This window comes from Equus quagga, chromosome 2 (assembly GCF_021613505.1).
Source record: "Equus quagga isolate Etosha38 chromosome 2, UCLA_HA_Equagga_1.0, whole genome shotgun sequence".
NCBI classification, from domain to species: domain Eukaryota; kingdom Metazoa; phylum Chordata; class Mammalia; order Perissodactyla; family Equidae; genus Equus; species Equus quagga.
The window spans coordinates 167,358,093-167,381,574 of NC_060268.1; the positions used below are offsets into that span (position 1 = coordinate 167,358,093).

The 23,482-nt window shown below is 43.6% G+C and overlaps 1 protein-coding gene across 1 annotated transcript; it reads left to right on the forward strand.

The window, feature by feature from the left end:
- Window positions 1-1,539: 1,539 nt before the first annotated feature.
- Window positions 1,540-5,402, forward strand: ADRB1 (adrenoceptor beta 1). Its single transcript, XM_046652107.1, has one exon. The coding sequence runs from the start codon at window positions 2,689-2,691 to the stop codon at window positions 4,090-4,092; it is 1,404 nt and encodes a 467-aa protein (XP_046508063.1). The 5' UTR covers window positions 1,540-2,688; the 3' UTR covers window positions 4,093-5,402.
- Window positions 5,403-23,482: the final 18,080 nt, after the last annotated feature.

Here is a 23,482-nt window from a genome sequence, read left to right on the forward strand (position 1 = left end):
ACCCGAGATCCCTTTACGCCTGCAGCCCTATGTTGGTACTATTATTAAAATAACCTTCTAGGTTTGAATATTTGTGATTTAATGTATTTATTATCCAGAAATTCAGAGAAACTTGATGTATTTCTGAGTGAGCAGGAGAATTTGGGGACAATTCAAATCTGTTGCCCAGATATATGGTGGGTTTATGCATATACACACAGAAGCACATACACGTATGCATACAATTACACACATATTTATACATACGTTAAAAGTACTGGCACCCAGGCCTCTGCCCTGAACCTCTAGAACCAAGTTCTGGCCTTATCGTTCACAGAAATGCAATCCCTTCACTCTTCAGGGGCACTTAAGGTTGGCGCACAGATTCCAGTAACACCACTTGACAGAAAGATGGTGCCCGATAGAAACCTCCTCCCCACATTCCGCACACCTCACCCCACACAGCCCAGCACTCAGAACCCTTTTCCCCCACAGCATCAAATTCAACTTTCTAATCCTTTGGCTGCTTTGAGACTGCGCCTTGAGAGCGGGAAGAGAAAGAAGAGGAAGGGGAGACACGTCTGCAGCGACTCCCGTGAACGTGAACTAAGGCTCACGCTGAACTCGGCGCCCCGCCCCCTTCCTCCTCTCCCTCTGGTCCCTCTCCTTTTCTTGCTCCGCCTCCTCCACCTCCCCAACTTGGCAGAACGAGGCTAAGTCCTAGAGCAAGGGTGAATAAACAATTAAATCACCCACTCCCACTCCCTTGTAACTCGTTGATTATCAAGTTTGGGCCTAAAGCAAATTTACAAGTTTGCATTTAAGTGAGACAAGGTGGTTAAAACTGCTTGACTTCATAAAATGAATAGGCATTGCTCTTAGCTCCCCGGTAGCTTTGGAAGTCAGTCTCTCTCTGCAAGATAAGAATGAGTTTCGTCCAGACGCTAGAAAGACGTGTGAGCATTACATAACATTTGCGTGCACCCATACATGGGTAATTAGAAGCTGTTTACTTCTCAAGGACTCAATTAAAGGCTTTGTATGTTCAAGCGAAGCTGAGAACCTTATCGTGGTCGAATCAGAGGAGGCGCTCCAGTGCTGCTGCTGCATTGGGGGGTCTTAGCGGCTATCCCGTGGTCAATCGGCGCATGTAACGCTAGCGACTCACTAATTTCAAACCGATTCATTTCCCAATTCAACAACGACTGATAAAGCTTTAAATTCTATAGGATTTTAATCCTCTTGGGTATTTATATATTTTCTTATCTCATCCCTCCCAACTAAGCCTAAAGCTTTGAGCATCGAGGAATTTGGGCAAAGGAGAAAACAACCCAGCAGACCAAGAAATCTGAAATCTCTGTTCATTAAATCAACCAAAATTGACAGTGCCTTTTTGTTTGTACTGACCCAGCTCAAATTATAAAATCATGTGAGTAATAAAACACAAAATATAGGTGTTATCACTGAACGTGACAAGTCTCAAATTTGTGTTCTTCTTTCGTGGCGGTGTCATTTACCCTGCGTTAACATTTGTGTTTCCTTAAGCCTCTCTCGTTATATTATCCACACACACTGTTGCATCATACTCACACATTCATTAGCTGGGACTGGGGAGTGTGTATTTTTCCAACCGATCCTCAGTGTCAGCTGTCAGATGCACAAACCTTCGCTTCCTTTCTGCATCTACTGCACTGGAACAACAGAAGCTCCTTGCAAGAACAGTGCCCAGAGAGCGTTCCTGACAGATGCGCCGTTTGCTCTAGCAAGGCGCTCTGCTGGAAAGTTTCCTCTAACCACTAACACCCGCCTCCGCTCCCCGGAGCGGGCAGGACGCAGGCTGCCTGGATCCCCTCTTGACGGTGGAAGGGTTTTACACACACTCTGCTAGGCTGCCCCATCCGAGAATCTATCTGGCAGCCAAACTCCTCCAACCCCAGCGGACAGACTGTCCAAGGCAATCTGGCCCTTCGAGAAAACCGAGGTCCCCTCCCCGCTAAAGGGAGCACGCGCCCCGCTCTGCAGGGAACCTGCGCACTGGAGATAGAGGGCAAGCCCGGGGAGCGGGTGCGCAGGAGGGAGCCAAATGCAGAGGCAGAAGGGGCGCAGGAGTGAGCGGAGCGCAGGAGAGAGTGGGAGCCGAAAGTGGGGGCGGGGACGCGGCTGGGAGCCGGGCGCAGCGCTGGGCCAGGGAGAACAGGGCGCTGCAACTAGCGGGCTCAGGAAGAAGCGCGCGCGCAGGAACCGCGGGCGCCGGAAAGGCGCTAGCTAGGCGATCCGTCCCGGACTCCTCAAGCCGCTGAACTGCCAGTGGGAGGGGGTGCGGGGAGTTGGGGGGGGGGGAAACTAGATAGGGGCGTGCCTTTGCCCGGATTGGCTGCACGAGCCTGACGCGAGGCCCCGGGGGTTGGCTTGGGGGAGTGCGAGCGGGGTGGGCTGGGTGCTGGGTGCCGGGTCTGCGGGCTCCGCGCGCACAGAAACATGCTGAGGTCCCGGTGGCTGTTCCAGCAGCAGCGGCGGCAGTGGCGGCGGCGACAGCGTTCGGCTCTGGCGAGGAAGGCGCCCGAAGCCCATGCCTCCGGCCCCGCGCCGCGGCTGCCCTGACCTGGCCGCGACCTCCCTCTGGGCGCCCTGCCGCCCCGGCCTCTGGGGTGTTCCCTAACCACGGCCCAGCCCCGCCACACCCCCCGCCCCCGGCCTCCGCAGCTCGGCATGGGCGCGGGGGCGCTCGCCCTGGGCGCCTCCGAGCCCTGCAACCTGTCGTCAGCCACGCCGCTCCCCGACGGCGCGGCCACGGCGGCGCGACTGCTGGTGCCCGCGTCGCCGCCCGCCTCGCTGCAGACCCCAGCCAGCGAGGGCCTTGCGCCGCTGTCGCAGCAGTGGACGGCGGGTATGGGCCTGCTGATGGCGCTCATCGTGCTGCTCATCGTGGCGGGCAACGTGCTGGTGATCGTGGCCATCGCCAAGACGCCGCGGCTGCAGACGCTCACCAACCTCTTCATCATGTCCCTGGCCAGCGCCGACCTGGTCATGGGGCTCCTGGTGGTGCCGTTCGGAGCCACCATCGTGGTGTGGGGCCGCTGGAAGTACGGCCTCTTCTTCTGCGAGCTCTGGACCTCGGTGGACGTGCTGTGCGTGACGGCCAGCATCGAGACCCTGTGTGTCATCGCCCTGGACCGCTACCTCGCCATCACGTCACCCTTCCGCTACCAGAGCCTGCTGACCCGCGCGCGGGCGCGGGCCCTCGTGTGCACCGTGTGGGCCATCTCGGCCCTGGTGTCCTTCCTGCCCATCCTCATGCATTGGTGGCGGGCAGAGAGCGAAGAGGCGCTCCGCTGCTACAACGACCCCCAGTGCTGCGATTTCGTCACCAACCGGGCCTACGCCATCACCTCGTCCGTGGTCTCCTTCTACGTGCCCCTGTGCATCATGGCTTTCGTGTACCTGCGCGTGTTCCGCGAGGCCCAGAAGCAGGTGAAGAAGATCGACAGCTGCGAGCGCCGCTTCCTTAGCGGCCCCGCGCGGCCGCCCTCGCCCGCGCCCTCGCCCTCACCCTCGCCGGGGCCCCCGCGCGCCGCCTCCCCGCTGGCCAACGGGCGCGCCGGCAAGCGGCGGCCCTCGCGCCTCGTGGCCCTGCGCGAGCAGAAAGCGCTCAAGACGCTGGGCATCATCATGGGCGTGTTCACGCTCTGCTGGCTGCCCTTCTTCCTGGCCAACGTGGTGAAGGCCTTCCACCGCGACCTGGTCCCCGACCGCCTCTTCGTCTTCTTCAACTGGCTGGGCTACGCCAACTCGGCCTTCAACCCCATCATCTACTGCCGCAGCCCCGACTTCCGCAAGGCCTTCCAGCGCCTGCTGTGCTGCGCGCGCCGGGCCGCCTGCGGGGGCCACGCGGCTGCCGCTGACCGGCCGCGCGCCTCGGGCTGCCTGGCCGTAGCCGGGCCGCCGCCGTCGCCCGGGGCCGACGACGAGGACGACGACGACGACGTCGGGGCCGCGCCGCCCGCGCGCCTGCTGGAGCCCTGGGCCGGCTGCAACGGCGGGGCGGCGGCGGACAGCGACTCGAGCCTGGACGAGCCGAGCCGCCCGGGCTGCGCCTCGGACTCCAAGGTGTAGGGCCCGGCGGCGCCTCCCCAGCTCCCCCAGCCGGGACGCGGGCTCTGGCCCCCGGGAGCAGGAAAGCCCGGGCGCCCCTGAGCGGCTTCCCAGGGGAAAGAGATCTGTGTTTACTCAAGACCCAAAGCAGGTGAACTCAAAGCCCACAAACCTCGTCTGAAGCATCCAAGACAAACAGAAGAGCCACGGACCGTTGCCTGGAAAGGAAAGTTTGGGGAGGGGTGGGAGAGTGGCTTGCCGGTTTTTCTTGGGTTCTTTTTTCTGTTTGTGGTTCGGTCTTCTTTTGTGTGTGCGTGTGATGCATCTTTAGATTTTTTTTTTTTTTCCAGGTGGTTGTTGACACTTTCTGCGGGCACCGGGTAGGGGAAGGCAGAAGCATTAGGGCTTAAAAGTCTATCCACTTGGCTTCCATCCCATTCCCGGAACAGGAGCAGTCAGCCGGAGAGAGAAGGGGGAAATGACAATTGGTCAGGACGTGTTTCCTTTTGCTTTCAAGAAAAATTTCATTTTAATTCCTGAGTAATGATTTCTCCTGTTCTTAAAATAAAGGGAAAGGAGGGATGCAGAAATCACGTTTCAAGAAATTTTAAGCTATTCTTGGAACAAGCCTCACCTTGCTTTCCTTTTGTAGGACAAGCCTGCTGTCCCCGCGCGCCTCGGAGGTCAGGCCAAGGGGTGTCTACCTCACACTGTGCACATTGCACAGCACGATAGAAAGACTTGTTTATATTAAACAGCTTATTTATGTATCAATATTAGTCGGAAGGACCAGGCGCTGAGCCTCTGTGACATGTGACTCTGTCCATTGAAGACAGGACAGCAAAAGGAAAAAAAAGCGGAAACAGTTCAGATTACTGCACACGTTGGTAAAAACAAAAAACAACAAAAAAAGGAGTGGTTCAAAATGCCATTTTTGCACAGTGTTAGGAATTGTAAAGTCCACAGAAGATGTTACTTGCACAAAAAGAAATTAAATATTTTTTAACGGGGGGAGGGAGCGGGGGCGGATCTTAAAAACTAAAATAAAATTCAAACTATACTTCTGTTGTCTATTATGTTATTGAGCTAATGATTTATTGGAAAAATAGATTTTTATACTCTTATCATGGTACTGTAACTGTATCCATATTATAAATATAATTATCTTAAGAATTTTTTTATTATTTTTTTATGTCCCAGTGCCCATGTGAATCTGCTGGTAAAACTTCACACTTGTGTGTAAATTCTACTTCCTTTGTGTGTTTTGCCAAGTATTTATACTCTGGTGCAACTAACTACTGTGTGAGGAATTGGTCCATGTGCAATAAATACCAATGAAGCACGATCAAGATTATGTACCGTGTGTCTGTAAGGGGTCAGTGATCACGGAAAAGATAGTTGGTTTTGTTCAAAATATAGGCTGTATTTCCCATAGAGCTCCTTTAATAGCTTTTCATGACTCAATAACATAGCAAAATGCCTTGAGACCAAATAAGGCATGCACCTTCTGCGAGCTGCAGACTTGCTCTGAATTTTCACAGCTGGAGTCAAGGTATTCTAGACTACTTGTAGGTGTTTTCAATATCCCATTGGCTGCAGTCGACTTCAGAAATAACAGCTGGGATTGTGTGTCTTCTAAAAAAAGGTGATCAAGGCAGGTAACTCAGCCCCAACTTTGCGCAGAGACACAGGAAAGGAGACTCACTCCATAAACTGCCAGTTGCCCACTTGGAATTCGGTAAGTGGCTTCCATGACTTATTTTTGTTTTCTGATAGAAAACCAGAGCCTACAGATGATCGTGTGTGCAGATTTCTGCAGTGGCTGTTTAGAATGCAAAATGCTTTCATGGTTAAGCAAAAATTTATAAAAGCATTAAGTAAATATTTTTTTCTCTTGTGTAATTAAATAACCATTTCAGCAGAAGTTCTGGGTGGACAGGTCGCAGGTAAAATCAAACATGAAATTTTTAAACTTCCTAAGAAAATTATGACACCCTGTGGATAGGATACTTTTCATAACGTTAGTTCCTAAGGAATGTATGGTGAAATTCCATCCTGGGATTAATTCTACATTCTCCAAAATAAGTTTATTTCAGTATTTATCTTTGGGTTTTTAAACAAGCTTTTCATTTCATGATCGTACAGTAAAGAAACTAAAGAGTATAAAGTTTTGATTCATGCTGAGGTTAAACATGGGCAGACTATTCTCTACAAAGAAAAATCAAGACTGACTATCCTTTTTTGCGCTGGGCTATTCTAGAGACCAGGAGACAGTCTTCTAAGAAAGATTAGTGATGTAGATATTTTAAAGACCAGCAGAAGGTTGCATGAACAGCAGCCCTTTCGACAAAACCTGCTATGAAGTTTAAACCCTTTCTCCAGCAAAAATAAAGGTGAGGGGGTAGGGGGCGGATGGCAAAACTTCTTTAAAAATACGGAAATAAATACTTAAACTTATTTTGGAGAATGTGAAACAGTCAATCTCAGGATGAAATCTCCATACACTTTCCCCTAGGAACTAGATACAGTCCATTTCTATCCTCTCTTCCCCCACCACAAGTATGTAAGATGGATTTTGTTAGGGGGTTTGTTCCTCTTTATTTTAATTTTATACCAGAAAATTAATAGACTTAATGTCTACGGTTTCATCTGAAGAACACTCAAGCACCAGATTAATGCTTCACTTTCCTGACTTCCTATTTATTATTTTGTCTAGATAACTCTTCACAGTTGAATAAAAAGAAATTGGCCCAGCCCAAAATTTAAATATAGGCTCATCAAACCTCGGATCTTAAAATCATGAAAATCCTTTGAACTTTAATAACATATCTATAATTTAACTACTTAGTAGACAACTCTGAATTCTTTAGTTAATTAGAGGAAACCACTATAATCTTGGGACTGGTTTATATGTATTTGTAGGAAATAGAAAAAGATTTTTCTGTGATTCCCTGAGTTCTCTGAGGATTACAAGGATTCAGAAACAGATGGTGTCAGTGATTCCAAATACCCCTGAAAACTTTTGGTTGTTTTTGAAGACAGACATTGATTTATATAGAAATGTGCAAAGCTGGTTTGCCAATCCCAATGGCTGTGTCAGTGGGAGGAGAAAACTGCCAATCCTGTCTAATCTGGTGAGAGAATGCACAGCAGAAATGACAGGAGGAGGGCAGTGAATATGCAGAAAATCAACCTTACCCCGTGGCTTTGTGTGAAATAAAATATCAAAGGCATAAACCTTAACATTACAGCAGTGACCTTCAGCATGACCAAGATTCGTTGATTTGCTACATTGGAAATTAAGTTTATGTTGTAGACTGCACAGTTCTCTAGTGTGTAGCAAGGTATTCCAGCATCTATAAATTCTCCTTCCCATGTGGAAATGTATAATTTGTATAGCTTGTCGCTTCATCCCTTGGTGAACTTGTTTGTATAAAACTTTGCAAATAGAGTTTATTTTTTCTGTCCATGCTTTCTTTGGAACTGGCATTATTAATAACTTCTAAGTGGCTATTGTGAAACCTTTCCTCGTTAAGCACATTTTCCTAGTTTATTTTAATTTCACGTTTTGTTGAATCTACTGACTTCCTCTGGCGATATGTAAAATTGCCAGGCGGAAATTCTGCCCCCAAAGTATCAGAATAATATTAACACTTAAGTTTTTAGCAAGAGCTTCTAGGCAAGGGCCTAAAAGAAAATTATTAACTTTTGCTGCCATTTGTGGAACACTTTAAAGTTCTTTTTTTTTTTTTAACAAAGCTGAACCCATTACTTCTTTTGAAGGAAAAAAAGTAAAAACCGTAGCAGTAATTCAAATTAAATACATTGGCACAGATAATTTAGTTTTATTGGTACACTTCTGGCATAATGTGCTGAGAAACACTAATTCTTTTGGCTCCCTGCCAATTTGCTACTAATCAAAATGGAGAAGATATGCACTGTTTGGATTATACCTAAAAATAGTTGTGCCGCAGCCACATCAGCAAATGGAATTAAATTAATTTCTCTTTCTTCCCCTTCAAACACACCCTCCACGTTATTAAATCTCCATCTAGAATATTGCTCCTGAATCTCATAATTTGTGACAATGTGTCCCAAATTGCATTGCTATGTGGCAAATGGTTTTCAAGCAAACGCCACTGAAGTACTTTCGGAGGAATATACCTCTCCTGAAATTCCCACTTTTACCCTGCTCTCATTTACAGTCTCTACTGAGTAGCCCTTATAATGAATCAAAGAGACATTAATACTATAAATAGCTACTTTGTGGATTTGTGGGAGGAGGGAGATGGTTTCTGAATCAATAAATTTTGGTCACTTGATGGAGCAGTTAACAGGCTTCCAAAATCCAGTTGCTCTAAAGACAGACTAGAAATACAGAAGCCCAAGGAGTGCTCCCAACATGCTGCCGGTATTAGAGCATGATCTTTGCAGTCATGTTAGCAGCCCCCAAGAAAGCATTGGAAGTAATTGTCTACACCCTTTAAAGCTTCACCTTCACTTGGATGCTGGGCAAGGATCACTCTGAACATGTCCCTACATTCTGTACCTGAAGCCATTTCTTGTCTTGGACTCACCCTACTCACTAGCCCTTCTCTTGAGCATTTCTTCAGTTCTTCTTGAATAACCCAAAAACATCTAGAGCATGCAATTCTAGATAGATTATCTTCATAGCAGCATTAATTGCTCATGAAACAATTTCCTAAAGCTCTCATTTTCGACATCTCTCAACGCTTACAATTCCTTTTTTCCTCTCTCTCCACATTCCTTTACTCATATCTGTTAATTAGTATTAGCAAGATCACACTGCTTTCTTCTTATTTATGACACTCAACTTACCAATGATGCATTTGAAATGTCTCAAGTTTGGATTTCTTCCTGAGAATTTCAGTGTTGCTCGTAATTATGAGTAGAAAAAAAATGTTCAACTGCTGTTAATACTTTTTCTCTAAAAATTCTTCATGTTGAGTTTAATATTCCGGGTGTGAGGCTTTCTTAACAGGCTTTATTTTTCTGTTTTTCTTGATTTTTCAGTTCTTAATTGTATGACCTTGTCAGTCCTTCCATATGACCTTGTCAGTCCTTCAGTATCCTGATTGCAAAGGATAACATTAGCTGTTCCACCTTCAACTATTTGTAAATTAGTTTTCCTAGTCATTATTAGGCTAGCTGATTTGTGGGAATTGTGGGTAAAACTCTAAGAGAGCAGAAAGTATTCAATCAGATGCCCAAAGAATTTGGCTGCTTGGGTTCTAACTGTGTTGGCCTTTCTGCCCAATGACCTTGGAGAAGTCAGTTGGTTTTCCTGCTACTCAGGTTCATTTCCCGCAAAGCCTGATCAGTAGCCTTTGTTTGTAAATCCCTTTGAGATGCTCTGATAGAAAGAGTTTATTGCTTTGCGAAGTCTAACATTTCAAATACTTCCTCTTGACCTTCTTTTCCCTTCCCTTGAAACTCCACCCACAAAATCCCTGTTGGTTTTTTTCAAGTAAAAAGAACAACTAAGAATAGCAAAAATATATGTAATACCCCATACATCCAAACAAGCAGTCTTTCACTTTTTATTACACTTAAAATTCCGCAGAAACCGCAACTGAATAAAATAATCTTCTCCAACATAGGATTTGAAAAACCTGTTTGCTGTGCGCTAAGCAAAAGTGGTTGTCTAATGATTCTTAAGCCACAGCCACTTAGAGAAAAATAAATCAATCTGGAAAGTTACTCAACTTTACAATTTTGTGTTGAGTTGTAGACGCTGAAAGCAACTATCTAGATTCTTCTCTTTTTCTTGGAATAGCAATTCAGAGATGAAAGGTACTGAGAGCAATGGGGGTTTGTATTTTTGCTTACCTCTCTTGTAGCTTGCAGGGTATTGCATTTCTGTGTTCCTGAATTAATAAACAGTGACCAATCTATGGGAACTTTACCGACCTAAGGTATCTGTTACCTGTTACGTTAACTACAGGAACTCACCTGCAACCTTGAGGTCCTTGTTTAGAAATGCTTTTAAAGAGTAAACGTTAGTAGATGTTCCAGTGACATTTTCAGCACTCCAGGGATTTTTCTAAAGCCATTAAAGGTAACATTTTAGTCTTTTTAAAGAATTCATTGTGCTTAAATGATTCTCTGATCAATCCTGAAATAGTTTTGTTTTTTTCTTAAGATAGGCATACCTAAGTAAAACTTAGTCACTCAGAAAAATTCCAGAATCTTCGGCATGGGAAGGACCTTGATATGTCTAGTAAACAATACTCCTGTCCTCAAACAAGGCTACACCCAGATCAATGCAGACCACCGAGACCAAGGAGATTCAGTCTGAGGCTTAAAGACCTGATGTACCATTTAATAGTCTGTCCTATTAGCAAGTGTTTCCTTTGTAGCTAACCCAAATCCCTCTTGCTGTTCGGATTCGTGATTGATCTCAATGGAATCTGAAAACTGAGGATTGAGCCACTGTTCTCTGTATTAAAATCCTTCCAACGATATATATGGAAACCAGTGACACCCCTCCTCAGCTTTCTATGCATTCGTTCCAATTGCTCTTATAAATGACTTCAAATCCTTTCATTCCTTCTGTTACGGTAGTCCCCCCCTTATCCATGATTTTGCTTTCTGTGGTTTCAGTTACCCACGGTCAACTGTGGTGCAAAAATATTAAATGGAAAATTCCAGAAATAAATAGTTCACAAGTTTTAAATTGCACGCAGTTTTGAGTAGCGTGATGAAATCTCGTGCCATCCTACTCCGTCCCACCCGGGAGGTGGCTTATCCCTTTGTCCAGCACATCCACGCTGTATACACTACCTGCTGGTTAGTCGCTAGTAGCCCTCTTGGTTGTCAGGTCAACTGTTGCAGTATCACAGTGCTTCTGTTCAAGTAACCCGTATTTTACTTAATATGGCCCCAAAGTGCAAGAGTAGTGATGCTGGCAATTCGGATGCCAAAGAGAAACATTAAAGTGCTTCCTTTAAGTGAAAAGGTAGATGTTCTCCATTTAAGAAAGAAAGAAAAAAATCGTATGCGGACGTTGCTAAGATCTACAGTAACTTTTATTACAGCATATTGTTATTAATGTTCTATTTTATTATTAGCTATTGTTAATCTCTTACCATGCCTAATTTATAAATTAAGCTTTATCATAGGTATGTATATATAGGAAAAAATATAGTATATGCAGGGTTCGGTACCATCGGCGGTTTCAGATCCACTGGAGGTCTTGGAACGTATCTCCCTAAGACAAGGGGGGACCTACTGTATTCAAATGGGAATCATCTCCAGTTACAGGAATTCCTCCTGGCTGGAGACCAGAGTGAAACGCAACACAATACAGTGTTAAGTGTGGCACCTGGCCTGGTGGCATCAACATGTCATCCTTCCTGGAATTGTGCTGCTAATTTTTTTCAATATCAACAGAGCCACAAAACTCTGAATATCTGAAAAAATATTATACAAAGCGACAAGGTGTAATATGAAAATTAGTAAGTCCTTACTTCAAAAAGCATCCTTGCAAGCACAGGACAAAAGAAGCACTATAAATTTTTCTCAGACCGGGCGACCAACAGAACTCCCTCCCGAAAGGGCAAATGTTTACAACTCTTTTCAAAACTTTTGAGTGTTAACATACCTATATGGACAAATAAATTTTTTCACATTAGATATGCTCAGAAGACACTTGGGGAGTTTAACTATTTGGAGGATTTCTGCATTTAGTCTTCAAGTTGTGATGCATATATTCAACTGTTCCTAAGACCTGAGGGTACTATGTGCTTAGTGAGTGTGCCGTATGGGAGACAACCAGCCTAAGACTCTGAGCCTGTCCCCAAGGCATCTTACTCTAGAGCTGGGGAGATTAGAAATCCATGTGTGAAAAGTGACCAAGAATAAGGCAGGTGGGGTTGAATGCCAGACTTCTGGGCCAAAAGTAAGGCTCTAGACCAGCTCTATCCAAGAGAAATATAATACAAGCTCTATATTTAATTTTACATTTTCTCGTAGCCACATTTTTCTTAAACGTTACAAAGACACAGGTGAAATTAGCATTAACATTTCAATGTGTAAATGCCGTAAGACATTATTAATGAGATGCTTTCTTTTTTTGTTAATACTAAATCTTTGAAATCTGGTGTGTATCTTACATTTACAGCCCCTCTCAATTGGTATGCACCACATTTCAAGGGCTCAATGGCCACATATGGCTAGTGGCTACTGTATTGGCATTATAGCTCTAGTGTGCAAAGGAGGGAGTGGATGGTGGGGTGGCATAATCTAGAAGCTTGATGATGATGTGGATCTTGGCTAAGGAGATAAAATGGCGTGAACAGCCATTCCATGAGACGTTAGAAGGCGGAGAAACTGCATGCACAAAAGCATAGAGGTGTAGGTAGTGGAGATGAATTTTCAGACAATGAATAGCCAATTGCAGACAGATCATGTTGATGGAGTAATTAGAAGATGCAACTGGAAAAGTAGTTTGGGGACAGATCAGAAGATCAATGCAAAAGTGTTGAACTCTAACCTTCCTGAAAACATGAAGATTGATGAGCAAAAGGGTCATGACAAGAACAATGTTTTAGAAAGGTTAACCTGACATCAGAAGGTATGACAGGTGGATATAACATCTTAATATTCAAAATAATTCTGAGTTAAGTAAATTCAATAATTACATTTTATGAATCAAAAAACTAAGGTTTATATAATCTCGTATATTAGATATGAGCTCATTATTAAATTGGCTTTCTGGTTTTTATATGTCAGCCTCAGGAGCTGACCCGGAGAAACCCATCCCTACCAAGCAGGTTTCTGAGTGCATAAGGGTGAGGGCCCGGTAAATGCCTGAAGGTCGTACCCTCTATGGAGGTAAAGTACACAAACTCAGGTAATTTGTTCAAGGCAACAGGTGAGCAATCTTGATCAAGTCTCAGTACCTGACTCCTAAATCTATCTCATTCATGTCACCAAACTTCTTGTCTATTCACCCATCAGACTAGAAGCTCTTTTAGGATAAATGCCTTATCTTTTTATCTTTGACTCTCCAATGCCCAGCTCATTGCCAGGCACAGGTAGGCACTCTAATATTCATTGACTGCATTTGACTAGCGTCACAGAACCACATTCTCTGGCTTCTGCAACAATCCAGGCACACAGTGATAACAGGCCTAACTAGAGCTTTGCACTGCAAGAAGACGTGATGTAACCCTCTATTTCCTTTGTAAATCCAGATTGTTACTACCAGACATAAAGAAGAGTTCTTCTGAGAAAAATATTAAACCTTAAATCGGAATGTGTATTGGGCAAGCTCTGCCAGTGTCACAGGAAACAATGGGGCTTCCCAAATATTTCTAAGAAATGAGTGTATTTCTCGAAATGGCACATAGATTGCTGGCGTGATGTACCTTAGCAACACAGATTTAATGAGTATGAAGGCGGTATACACTGTATGAAAACGTACGTCTTTATTCTTTAAAAGTAGGCATTTCACTAAAATTGTTAAATCAGAACTACATATTGTAGACTCCAAGTGCAGTTGTCAACGTGTAAAATACTCGATTTATTTGTCACTTACTGTATTCTGTCCTAGATGGGATTCTCTCCTTTCTAACTGAGAGATCTGTAGCTGTTTTTCTTACTGGACTCTACAAGGGAAAAAGCCCCTTTCCCTACCCTAAGTGGCCTCCCTGGACGCCAACCGTCAACATAGCTAACAGAATCAGATTCCCTTTCACTAGCATACCGATTTCAATTTTTTAAATTTTATTTCTACATTTCTATACTGTAAGAAATGACCATTATCCAAAATAAATGTATTTGGAGCAACTGTACGGATTCTCGCCTCTTGACAAAGCATTAGGACTTTAGCTGGTGTTCTTTTTTTATGTATGCATGTGCTCAATATCACAGAGTTCATTTTAGATAGCATTATATTTTTATTACCTTACCCGGATTATTGTTTGTGGCTTCCAGCTGGGAAAGTGGGGAGCAAGCAGAGGCTGACGTGAGGAGACTGTCATGGGGGCACCACCTTCTGACATTTATAGGCCCTTGGCCTTAAACACTCAGAAGCCTATTTGGTAAGAATGCTTTGCTCTGGGTCAGTTCCTGAGGTTGCTATATAATATCAGAAAGCCAATTTAATAATTTACAATGTAACTGTCGCAGGCCTATTACACTCCCTTGAGCATGATGAGATATTCTCTCTCTATACCCAGGGAAGATCATTATAATCAAAAGGTTGCTTAGCCGGCATGGGGTCAGAACTAGGGAAGCTGGTTGCAAAATTTAACATTAAGAGCATCAGGCTAAGATTTACCAATGCAACCATTTTACCGTGGGTTGGAATACTGGAAGTCTGCTGGCTTTAAGACCAGCCCTCCTTTCTCCCCATCTAAGGATGGGCACTGCCAACAGATGACTGTCTCTCTCCTTTTCCTATCACCAGTAGCCGCTGCCCCTACCCCACAACAGATGCATTCTCCTTTATAGAAGTTAAGACGTAAGCAGGTCACTGTCAAGTCTTGTTGATCTGGCTGTCTGTTACAAGGACAGCAAATCTCTGCTCTCAGCCATTATTTCTGAGTTAACGGAAGGTGGAAGTTGGGGAGGATATTTGGCTCCCTCCTCTACAACGCTGAGACTGAAGCACGATCCCCATAGAAAAGCTCCTGGTTTCATTTGTACATGCTGGGAACCCGGGTATTTGATTCCTTTAATCTTGCTAACAGAAATAGCATTCTTTCCATTTCGTTTAATATGATCCTTTTCCTTAAACACATTAGGTATATGTCTAGCTAGCCATTCAAATCTTTCTTTCTCTGATTTGCCTATCAGATGAATTTGAACTCCAAGTGCATGTTTCTGACCCATACTGTAGAAACCTCTGAGCTAAGTAGGCCTCAGGAAACGTCACTTAGGTCGTCCTAGGCTAGGACTCTAGGCCGATGTCTAACCGTTGAATCAAGTCTATCCAGGGCGGAAAAATGACAATTTTTGTGATGACACTGAGGGATTGGGTTCACCGCCTAACACATTTTCGATTACAATTGTAGAGCAAAGTTTGGAATTTGTGGGATAAAGCACAATTACACTCTTTTTGTTTCCAACCAATGTAATAATACATTGTCATTTTAGTGTATTACAAATCAACTTATAGCCATTTATTCATTTGTTTTACCTACTGTGCACTGGGCCAGAGACAGTCCTCAAAATCAGGCAGCTCCTCTTGCTTATGTTTCTTCTGCCTGCACTTTGGGAGCATTAATAGAGACGGAATGAACAAGTTCTCTTTAAAGTCCGTTTATCAGAGATCAGGAATAACTTACTGTATAGCAGTCCAGTTTGGAGAGATAAGAAAAGAATTTTGGTCTTTTTAAGAGTGACCGCACAGACACATACGCATGATCTTAGAAAACCCACATTTTGAAAATATCAAAGTTAATATTATGTATAATATATACGTGTACATATGTATGTGCATATATATATGCATATTTTCTTCAGACAAAATATATGGCATAGGTCCACTAACTCTTATCTGAGGGCCTGTGAGGCAAGACGTGCTTTGGAGTTCAGAATTTTTTGAGTTTTAGGAAAGCAAAGTGGTGCATATACTACATATCACATAACACCTCGAGCAAGGTCCAGGTCAGCATTCCATAATCAGACATTCATGTCCCTGCAGTGAAATGTATGGTTATTCTTACTAAGTGGATAAATAATGACTATAAATAGCCTCATGCCAGTTCAGGTCAGGTTTTGCTGCCAAATGAGTTCAAGTCAGGTCACATTTACTCTCAAACGAGTTACGGAAAAACTCTTATCTTCAGAGCTTTCTGGATTTGGGATTGAGAATGGGAAATTGTGGACCTGTGTTATGGAATGTTCCTTTGTAGAACGTCATCTACTGTTTAGGGAAGTCAATGAAGCATATTTAAACCTACCAAATATGTTAAATCATTTAATTCACAAGTAACGTTATTCAATAAATACTTGTAAATGGGGGAATAAATACAACTACTTAAACAATGGCAATTACAGGGAGATTTTGAAATAACTAGGCTGCATTTTATCAGCAGACCTTAAGAATGGCCAAAGGCATGATAGTGATTAGTGGGCAATTTTCTGGAAACAATCAACAAGAGTTAATATAAAGCCAATCTTCTGCTTGTCAGAGGCAACATACCAGCTAAAAAAATATCCTTGATTAATCTATGGCTGATTCCAGAGGATCTCAGGATTGGAACAGACCTTTAAAATCATGGTAGTTCAAGCATCTCTTAGAGCAAAGAATGTTCTTATCCTTGAATCACCAACTCCTTTAAGATAACTAAAGAAAAGAAAAAAAAAAGAGATTATGATCTTCACCCAGAAAGATGCACATACATGAAAAGTGAAAAGTGTCACAATCATTTTCAAGGGGTCTGTTAACCCCAGTTAAGAACTCCTGCCTTTAGGGTGGGCCCCGTGGCCAAGTGATTAAATTCACATGCTCCGCTTCGGCAGCCCAGGGTTTCCCAGGTTGGGATCCTGGGCACGGACACGGCATTGCTCATCAGGCCATGCTGAGGCGACGTCCCACATGCCACAACTAGAAGGACCGACAACTAAAAATATACAACTATGTACCGGAGGGCTTTGGGGGGAAAAGGAAAAAAATTTAAAAAGAAGATTGGCAACAGTTGTTAGCTCAGGTGCCAATATCTAAAAAAAAAGAATTCCTGCCTTAGATGCTTGCCATATTTGAAAAGAAAGCTCATGTTTTATAATTCTATAGCAATCTTAGCCCCCTGGAGAGCTTCTGTATATTAAGTTGCCTTATAAATTGACTGTGGTCATACATTTCAGTGGCTTCTGTGACATGTATCTCAACTTCTGATTTTTCTATGCAATATTTATAAGATAAATATTTCTATTATAAGATACTATTTATGAGATAAATAGTTTTGAACTCATTGTGACCCTTTGTCTTAATCTTAAAGGTTGAAAAGAGGAAACATAATGACATTTCTTGGCTTTTCTTTTTGTGTTTTTACATCCTGTATCATGCATAACTCAGAGGGGGAAAAAAAAAGAAAAAGAAATCCTCTAAGGAAAAGACATAAAATTCCCTACTGGTAAATGTATCAAGCATCAATTTTCAATTTGACATTAACTACGAAAGGAAATGATGAAGTAAAATTCCTAAGTATTGAGCTGTCACTGGAGAAAAGATTTATGTTAGTCTCTGGCATCAAATCATGACTCAGATCGTCACTAGTAGGCACACCATTTCTTTTCTTTGACACTTTTAGGAGTCTGATAGGAGAGGATTCTGGATTTGTCGAAGTGTACACTTCCTTCTGTGCACTTATCTGAATGGTTCGTGAAGAGCATCCTTTCAATCTAAGTATGTATCTCAAGGAGACTCACTCACCAATGCCAGCACTTCAGCACACCCGCAGAAGGAGTGCATGGACTCCATGACCACATTGCAAAGACTGACTTCTGTCTGCACAAGAAATTCAGAGACCAGTAGTTCCCTCCCGGCATGGACAGAAAAACTTCCCTGCAGCCTCTTTCCATTTAGTCTGGTGAAATTGAACGTAAACTGCCCTGAGGGCAAGCTGGATCCCAGCTGGAATCTCACCCTGTTGCCAGGCTTCGCCCAACAGCCCACTACTTTGTCTTCACATCCATACAAGGACTGTGTAAGGAAAAGAGCAGGTAGGTCAACAAAGGCACCACAAGCCAGATGCCTGGCTCCTCGCCCTTCCTGCACGTGGTCTCATTATCAGGCTCAGGCCAGAGCCTGGGGAAAGTGATGGAGAGCTCTCCTTAGGTCAAATGGCCAAGGGATGTGGAGGGTTTCCCTTCACATGGTTACCCTTGAGGATCACTTCTTCTCCTCTCCCAGTAGGAGAAAAACTCTGGGTCACAATAATTTATGTATTTGGCTTCTTTGCTACTAGTCAGTATCCAAAATATACCACGAACATTACAAAACACAAAATCTGATAGGATTTTGAAAACGTTATGCCAAGTGAAAGACTCAAACACAAAAGCCACGTATTGCATGATTCCATTTATATGAAATATCCAGAATAGCTGATCCATAGAGACAGAATATAGGCTAGTGGTTGCCAGGGGCTGGGAGGGGCAGGCAATGGAGAATGTTTAATGGGTATGAGGTTTCCTTTAGGATGATGAAAATGTTCTGGAACTGGACAGCGATGGTGATTGCATCTTTGAATGTACTAAATGCCACTGAATTGTGTGCATTAGAATGGTTAAAATGGTGAATTTTATGTTGTGTGTCCTTTACCACAATAAAAATGAATAAATCTGATAGAGTTCTTTTCTACTAGGCTTGCAATTTATTTAGATAGACAAAAACATATAAAACAAAAATTAGGAAAAATATTTTAAGAAAAGAGAAAGAGAAGGGAAGAAAATTTATTCTGGCTTCAAAAATAGTTAAATTTATTTTTCTTGAAGTTGAAAGCAAAGAAGGAAGAATCATAGTCTTTGGGAGCCAATGCAATTCCCTCATTTTACAGCTAAGGAAGTTAAGCCTTCATGGTGACCCAGTCTTGGAGAGTAGACATCCAGATTTGAATCTGGTTCTGCCAGATTTCACGGCTGTGTAATTTGAGTACAGTTACTTAGTCTCTCTGATCCTCAGTTTCCAGATCAATAAAATGGGACTGAAAGTAACCAGTACTGTACTCCTCAAAAAGGTCACCAGACCAGTTGTTGAGATGGCAAAGCCAAATTTACTAGAACTTCGTGCCATAAGGAAGAATGCCACCTTGACAAATTCTTAGCAGTATCTCAGAAGGGGAAGTCAAAATGGATATTTAAAGGGTTTTTGGATCTGGTCACAAATGATTTACAGCAGATCTTTCAAGTAGAGCTGACTGAGGTTGGGCAGAGTTTGTGGGATAATAATGTAGGGTCAATGGGCTTAGCAGGGCAAGGGTCTTGAAGCAAGTCTCGACAAGTAAGCTGTTTGAATAGCAAGCTGTTTGCCTGTTGCCTTTCAGATAAATTGACCTGCAGGAATTTCCTAGAGCAAGCTGTGTAGTTATTTATTGGTTTACAGTCTTATCGTTCCTGAGGGAAGCGTTCCTGGAACAAACAACTAAGTCACGTTGGCGTGAATGAGCTCAATCAGGTCCTAAGAGATCTCTTCTGTTTGATGGAGGGGGTCGTGGTTCTCAGAGGTGCTATGGTTATGTGTCAGGCACATAGCCCATGCCTGCACCCAGTAAATCCTTTATTTTCTCCCCAAGTATCACCACCATTCCCGCTAGAAACTTGCTCCTAGATAGTGAATCTCAGCCAGAACTAGAACCAAGTTTTCTGCCTGGCCTTCCAGAACCCTTTCCACCACCCACGATTGGACTGGGTTCCACTTCTTCTGGCATAGGCAAATTAATTCAGCCGCAGTAAAAAGTCCCAAGTCTCTTCCCCGCTCTGGACAAAACAGCAGCAGAGCGTAGTGGTTATGATGCCCACACACCTAGGTCCTAGGTTTCCTGTCATTTGATCTGTGGCCCTCAGCCAATTATCTACCTCTTCAAGCCTCACTTCCTCATCTGTAACACGAGGATGACAGTGCTTAGCACTCAATATACAATCAGCTAATTTTTAAAATTAGCTGAAAATACTCCAAAATTCTAATTCAATTTCTTTTCTAAGGTTGGACAAGATGAAATTTGTTTTGTCTTGTTTTCACTCATCCCTTATCTCCTGGGAGGACCTAGGTATGGCTCTCAGGATGCTGAGAAAGCAGGCTTTTCTGCGGAATTCCTGTGGAATACTGAGCCCGACCCAAACTGGAAGAACCTGGAATCCTGTGGGACAGACTGGTCCCGAGGGGCCCACAGCAGATTTTAAACCAAAAAGGTTCATGTTGTTTAAATAAGCAGCCCAAAGTTTAGTTTGATGATCTCAACCTGATCAAGCCTAAAATCTCTTTCTTACTACTTGCTTCTCCTCTCCTATGACTTCCAATGCCCCTCAAGGGCAGAGCTGTTGACATGTTCCCTTTTAACCCGATTTACTGCCTAAGGGTCAGGTACAACAGTTTTTGTTTCAGTATTTATTTGTATAAGCTAGCAGTTTGTCTGACCTGTAGAATATCCACATCCATAGGGCAGGTTAAATCCTTGACATGAGAGTTTTGTGAATAATTCCGATTCTGGACACTATCAATGGAGGCATCAGAAAAAAGGGCCCCTGAACTCGGGGTTGGGACCGGCCTGGGTTCTAATGCCCTCTGCCCCCACTACATTTCAGGGAGTACTTTTACATCTCTTAACCACAATGTTGAATTTGTAAAGGTGTTGGCTGAACAGGGTAACGGCTAAAACCTTTTTCTAGCTCTGATTAACTGTGCCTACCCTACTTTTAACCATGGATGTGTTCCTGAAAGTGCAGGTTCTCCTTGAAGGCAAGCCCAGTAACTTTCTAAGGACTTTTACAAGAGATCCAAGTTAATTGATTAATTTATATTTTTCTATCCAGAAACACGTATTGCACTCCAACTAGAAGCCAGGTACTGCCTTAGGTAATGGAAACACACAGTTGCCGATCCTTGGCCCCCAGGGAGTTCACAGCCTGATGGAGGAAGTGGCCAGTGTAACTCTCTGATTGAATTATGCAGGGTTTACCATCAGACTCCCAAAAAGGGAACAGATTCTAAACAGGCTGGGACAGTCAGGGAGAGTATCACCCACAAGGTATCAAGTGCACTAGAACCTGGTTGAAGAGTAGTTTCCCCCAAGATGAAAAGGACATTCCAAGAAGAGAGAATTTTCCAAAGGAACAAAGGCGAGAAAGAATACGCTGGATTCTGAAGACGGCAAGAATGTTTGCATGGCCGGAGCATCAGGCTGCCAAGGCCAGCGCAGTGGGAAAGGAGGCTACACTGGGAAGGGGTTTATACATCTTACCAAGTATTTTGGACTTCATTCTGAAGGGTAGAGAGAATCATTGAAGGTTTTAAGTAAATGAACAATCGAGGCAGAGGTGAGTTCTATCACACGACCTGCACTAGAAGAGGGAAGATTGACGGGTAGAGAAAGAACTAGAGAGGGCACATGCGTCAAGGGAGTCAAGATGATGAGAGAGGGCCATAGATTTGCAGATGGAAGACAAGACGAGTAGCAGATTCTGTTGGGGGAAGTTGAAGTAAACAGATGTGTGGTTTGAGGTTCTTAAGTTTGATATGGACACCCAGAAGAGATGTCCACCAGGCAGCTAAGAAAGCAGTTTTAGCCCAGGATAGGGCTAGACATAGAGATGCGGGAATTGTCGGCCCACCTCTAAGGAGAAGCTAAAAATGAAAAATTTCTAATACCGCTAACAAAAATACAACAAAACAAGTACAAAAATAATGATAGGGAGGGAACAAATAATTTCTAGAGTTTTCCTTAGGCTTTTTTCAAATAATATTTCTTATATCTTCATAGATAAACGTTTCTTCTTCATAGCCAATTCTGACATTATATAATAACAGGTAAGAAAAGTATAGATTCCAGTATTATTAAATATAAATGCATATGCCTGCATATGTGTAATGTGTGTATATTATGTGTGCATGTGTGTGTGTATGTGTTATGTGTGTGTATCCTTCCTCATTCTAGGAGAATATGGTACATCAGCTTCAAGCCAGGTGAGTTGCCCAGGAAGGGCTAGTAAAAGGTTATGTACACGGCTTTATAGTTTTAGTTTACTGTCCAGTTTATGCAGGACTTTCCCCTCCATCATTGAAAGAATGTATCTGGCAGGACTTGGTATCAGGCAGACAACATATTTCTTACTTTAGAAGTGCCACTGGTAGAATAAAGAGCCTGAGAACCGGAACTGCTGCCAGAAATAGCAGGGTAAATTCACCCACTTCCAAGAAGGTCACTCCGTTTCAGAACAGGGCGCAGGCAGATTGAACCAGACTCTTGGCACTGCCACCGCTGTGTCTGTCTGTTGCATAACTTACAGCTCTTAGTTCCCTTGATTGAGAGCACTGGTATTGACCCGGCATTTTCTGTTCCTCTCTCAAATACTGTTTTTCTGTCAAAATAATCACTGTTATCAGGTGACCTCTCCTAATAAGTCAGTCTCCCTTCTGTTTTTAACAGCTACCTGTTGAGAATCCTATTTTTAATGAACAGTTATAACCCAAGAGCTGTCATTTGTCAGGTTTTTAATGTTGGTTAAAAATAGGAGTCCCGGACATGTAGTCATTAGACAACAGAAAACCATAAACAATAGGAGAAAGCAAGTGACAGCAGGAGATGTTAATTACATCTGAATTCATTACTACACCTCAGCGGAGAAAGAGAAGGCCAGAGTTGGTGGCGAATCATCAGGAAATGAAGGGTTATGGCCCTCAAAAGAAGCAGGAAATTACATCTCTGTGGACACCCTGTTCATATTAATAACTATAACTATGCTTTTTTTCCCCCTGGACCTGTCCTAGAGTAGGAATTGGAAAAATAGGATAATATCTCAGGGATGATGCATGACTTGCGAGAATGCTTTGAAAAGACAGCTAATTTTTCTTGAGCGTTTCTTATTTTATGAAGCGCTACACTGAATGCTCTTGTGGACCACATCACTTGATCTGAGAGAACGCTGTGAGACAAGTGCTGTATTATCACATTTTACTGATGAGGGAACTAAGGCTTGGTGAGAGCAATGTCTTGCCCAAGAATACAGAGCTGGGAAATGGAGGTACAGAGCTTTCGAAAGCCAGGCACTTGTCTCCAGAGCCCGCGTTCTTATCCACGCCTATGTAGCACTCCAGACTGTCCCCTACCTAGGATACCAGAATGCCCTTTTGTGGAAACTGAAATGGCAGCACCACCTCCCCACCCCACCCCCACCCCCACACTGGGCCGTCTGATTCCCATGCTTTGTCAGGTGGGTAGGGGCAGCTGGGGTTTCGGTCAAGACAGTAACTCTCGGGATCACCCTCGAGTTGGGGACTGAAGGTGGCAATCTACTCAGTGGCCCCCTTCTCCCTACCTCAATACTGTGCCATGGTGTCCTGGGTCATTGCAGATACTCAAGATGTCCAAAGGTGCAAGATCCCAGGATACCTCCCCATCTGTCGATTAAAGATCACATTTTTTAACATTAGTAGCTTTTTCCGTTTTCATACAATTTCCTTGTTGGGCCATGACTTTCTTTCTTGCTCAGGCATGATGGAATATGTGCTTTTCTTTCTGCACTGTACCCTTTGCAACTCATTTCCAAGGTCTTACCCTTAACGGTATTTTTCCACTATTTCCCCTGATTTAGGGAAATTCAAACTTCCATATCCATATCCACAGAACCCTAGGAGATAGTAGACTGTTGAATTCAATTGAGCAGAAGACCTTGCAACAGCAGGCCCTGGTGCATTGGATTACACGGCCTAACAACCACCTGGGGG

Coding starts and splice junctions, on each gene's coding strand:
- ADRB1 (XM_046652107.1), top strand. CDS start 2,689: ATGGGCGCGGGGGCGCTCGCCCTGGGCGCCTCCGAGCCCTGCAACCTG.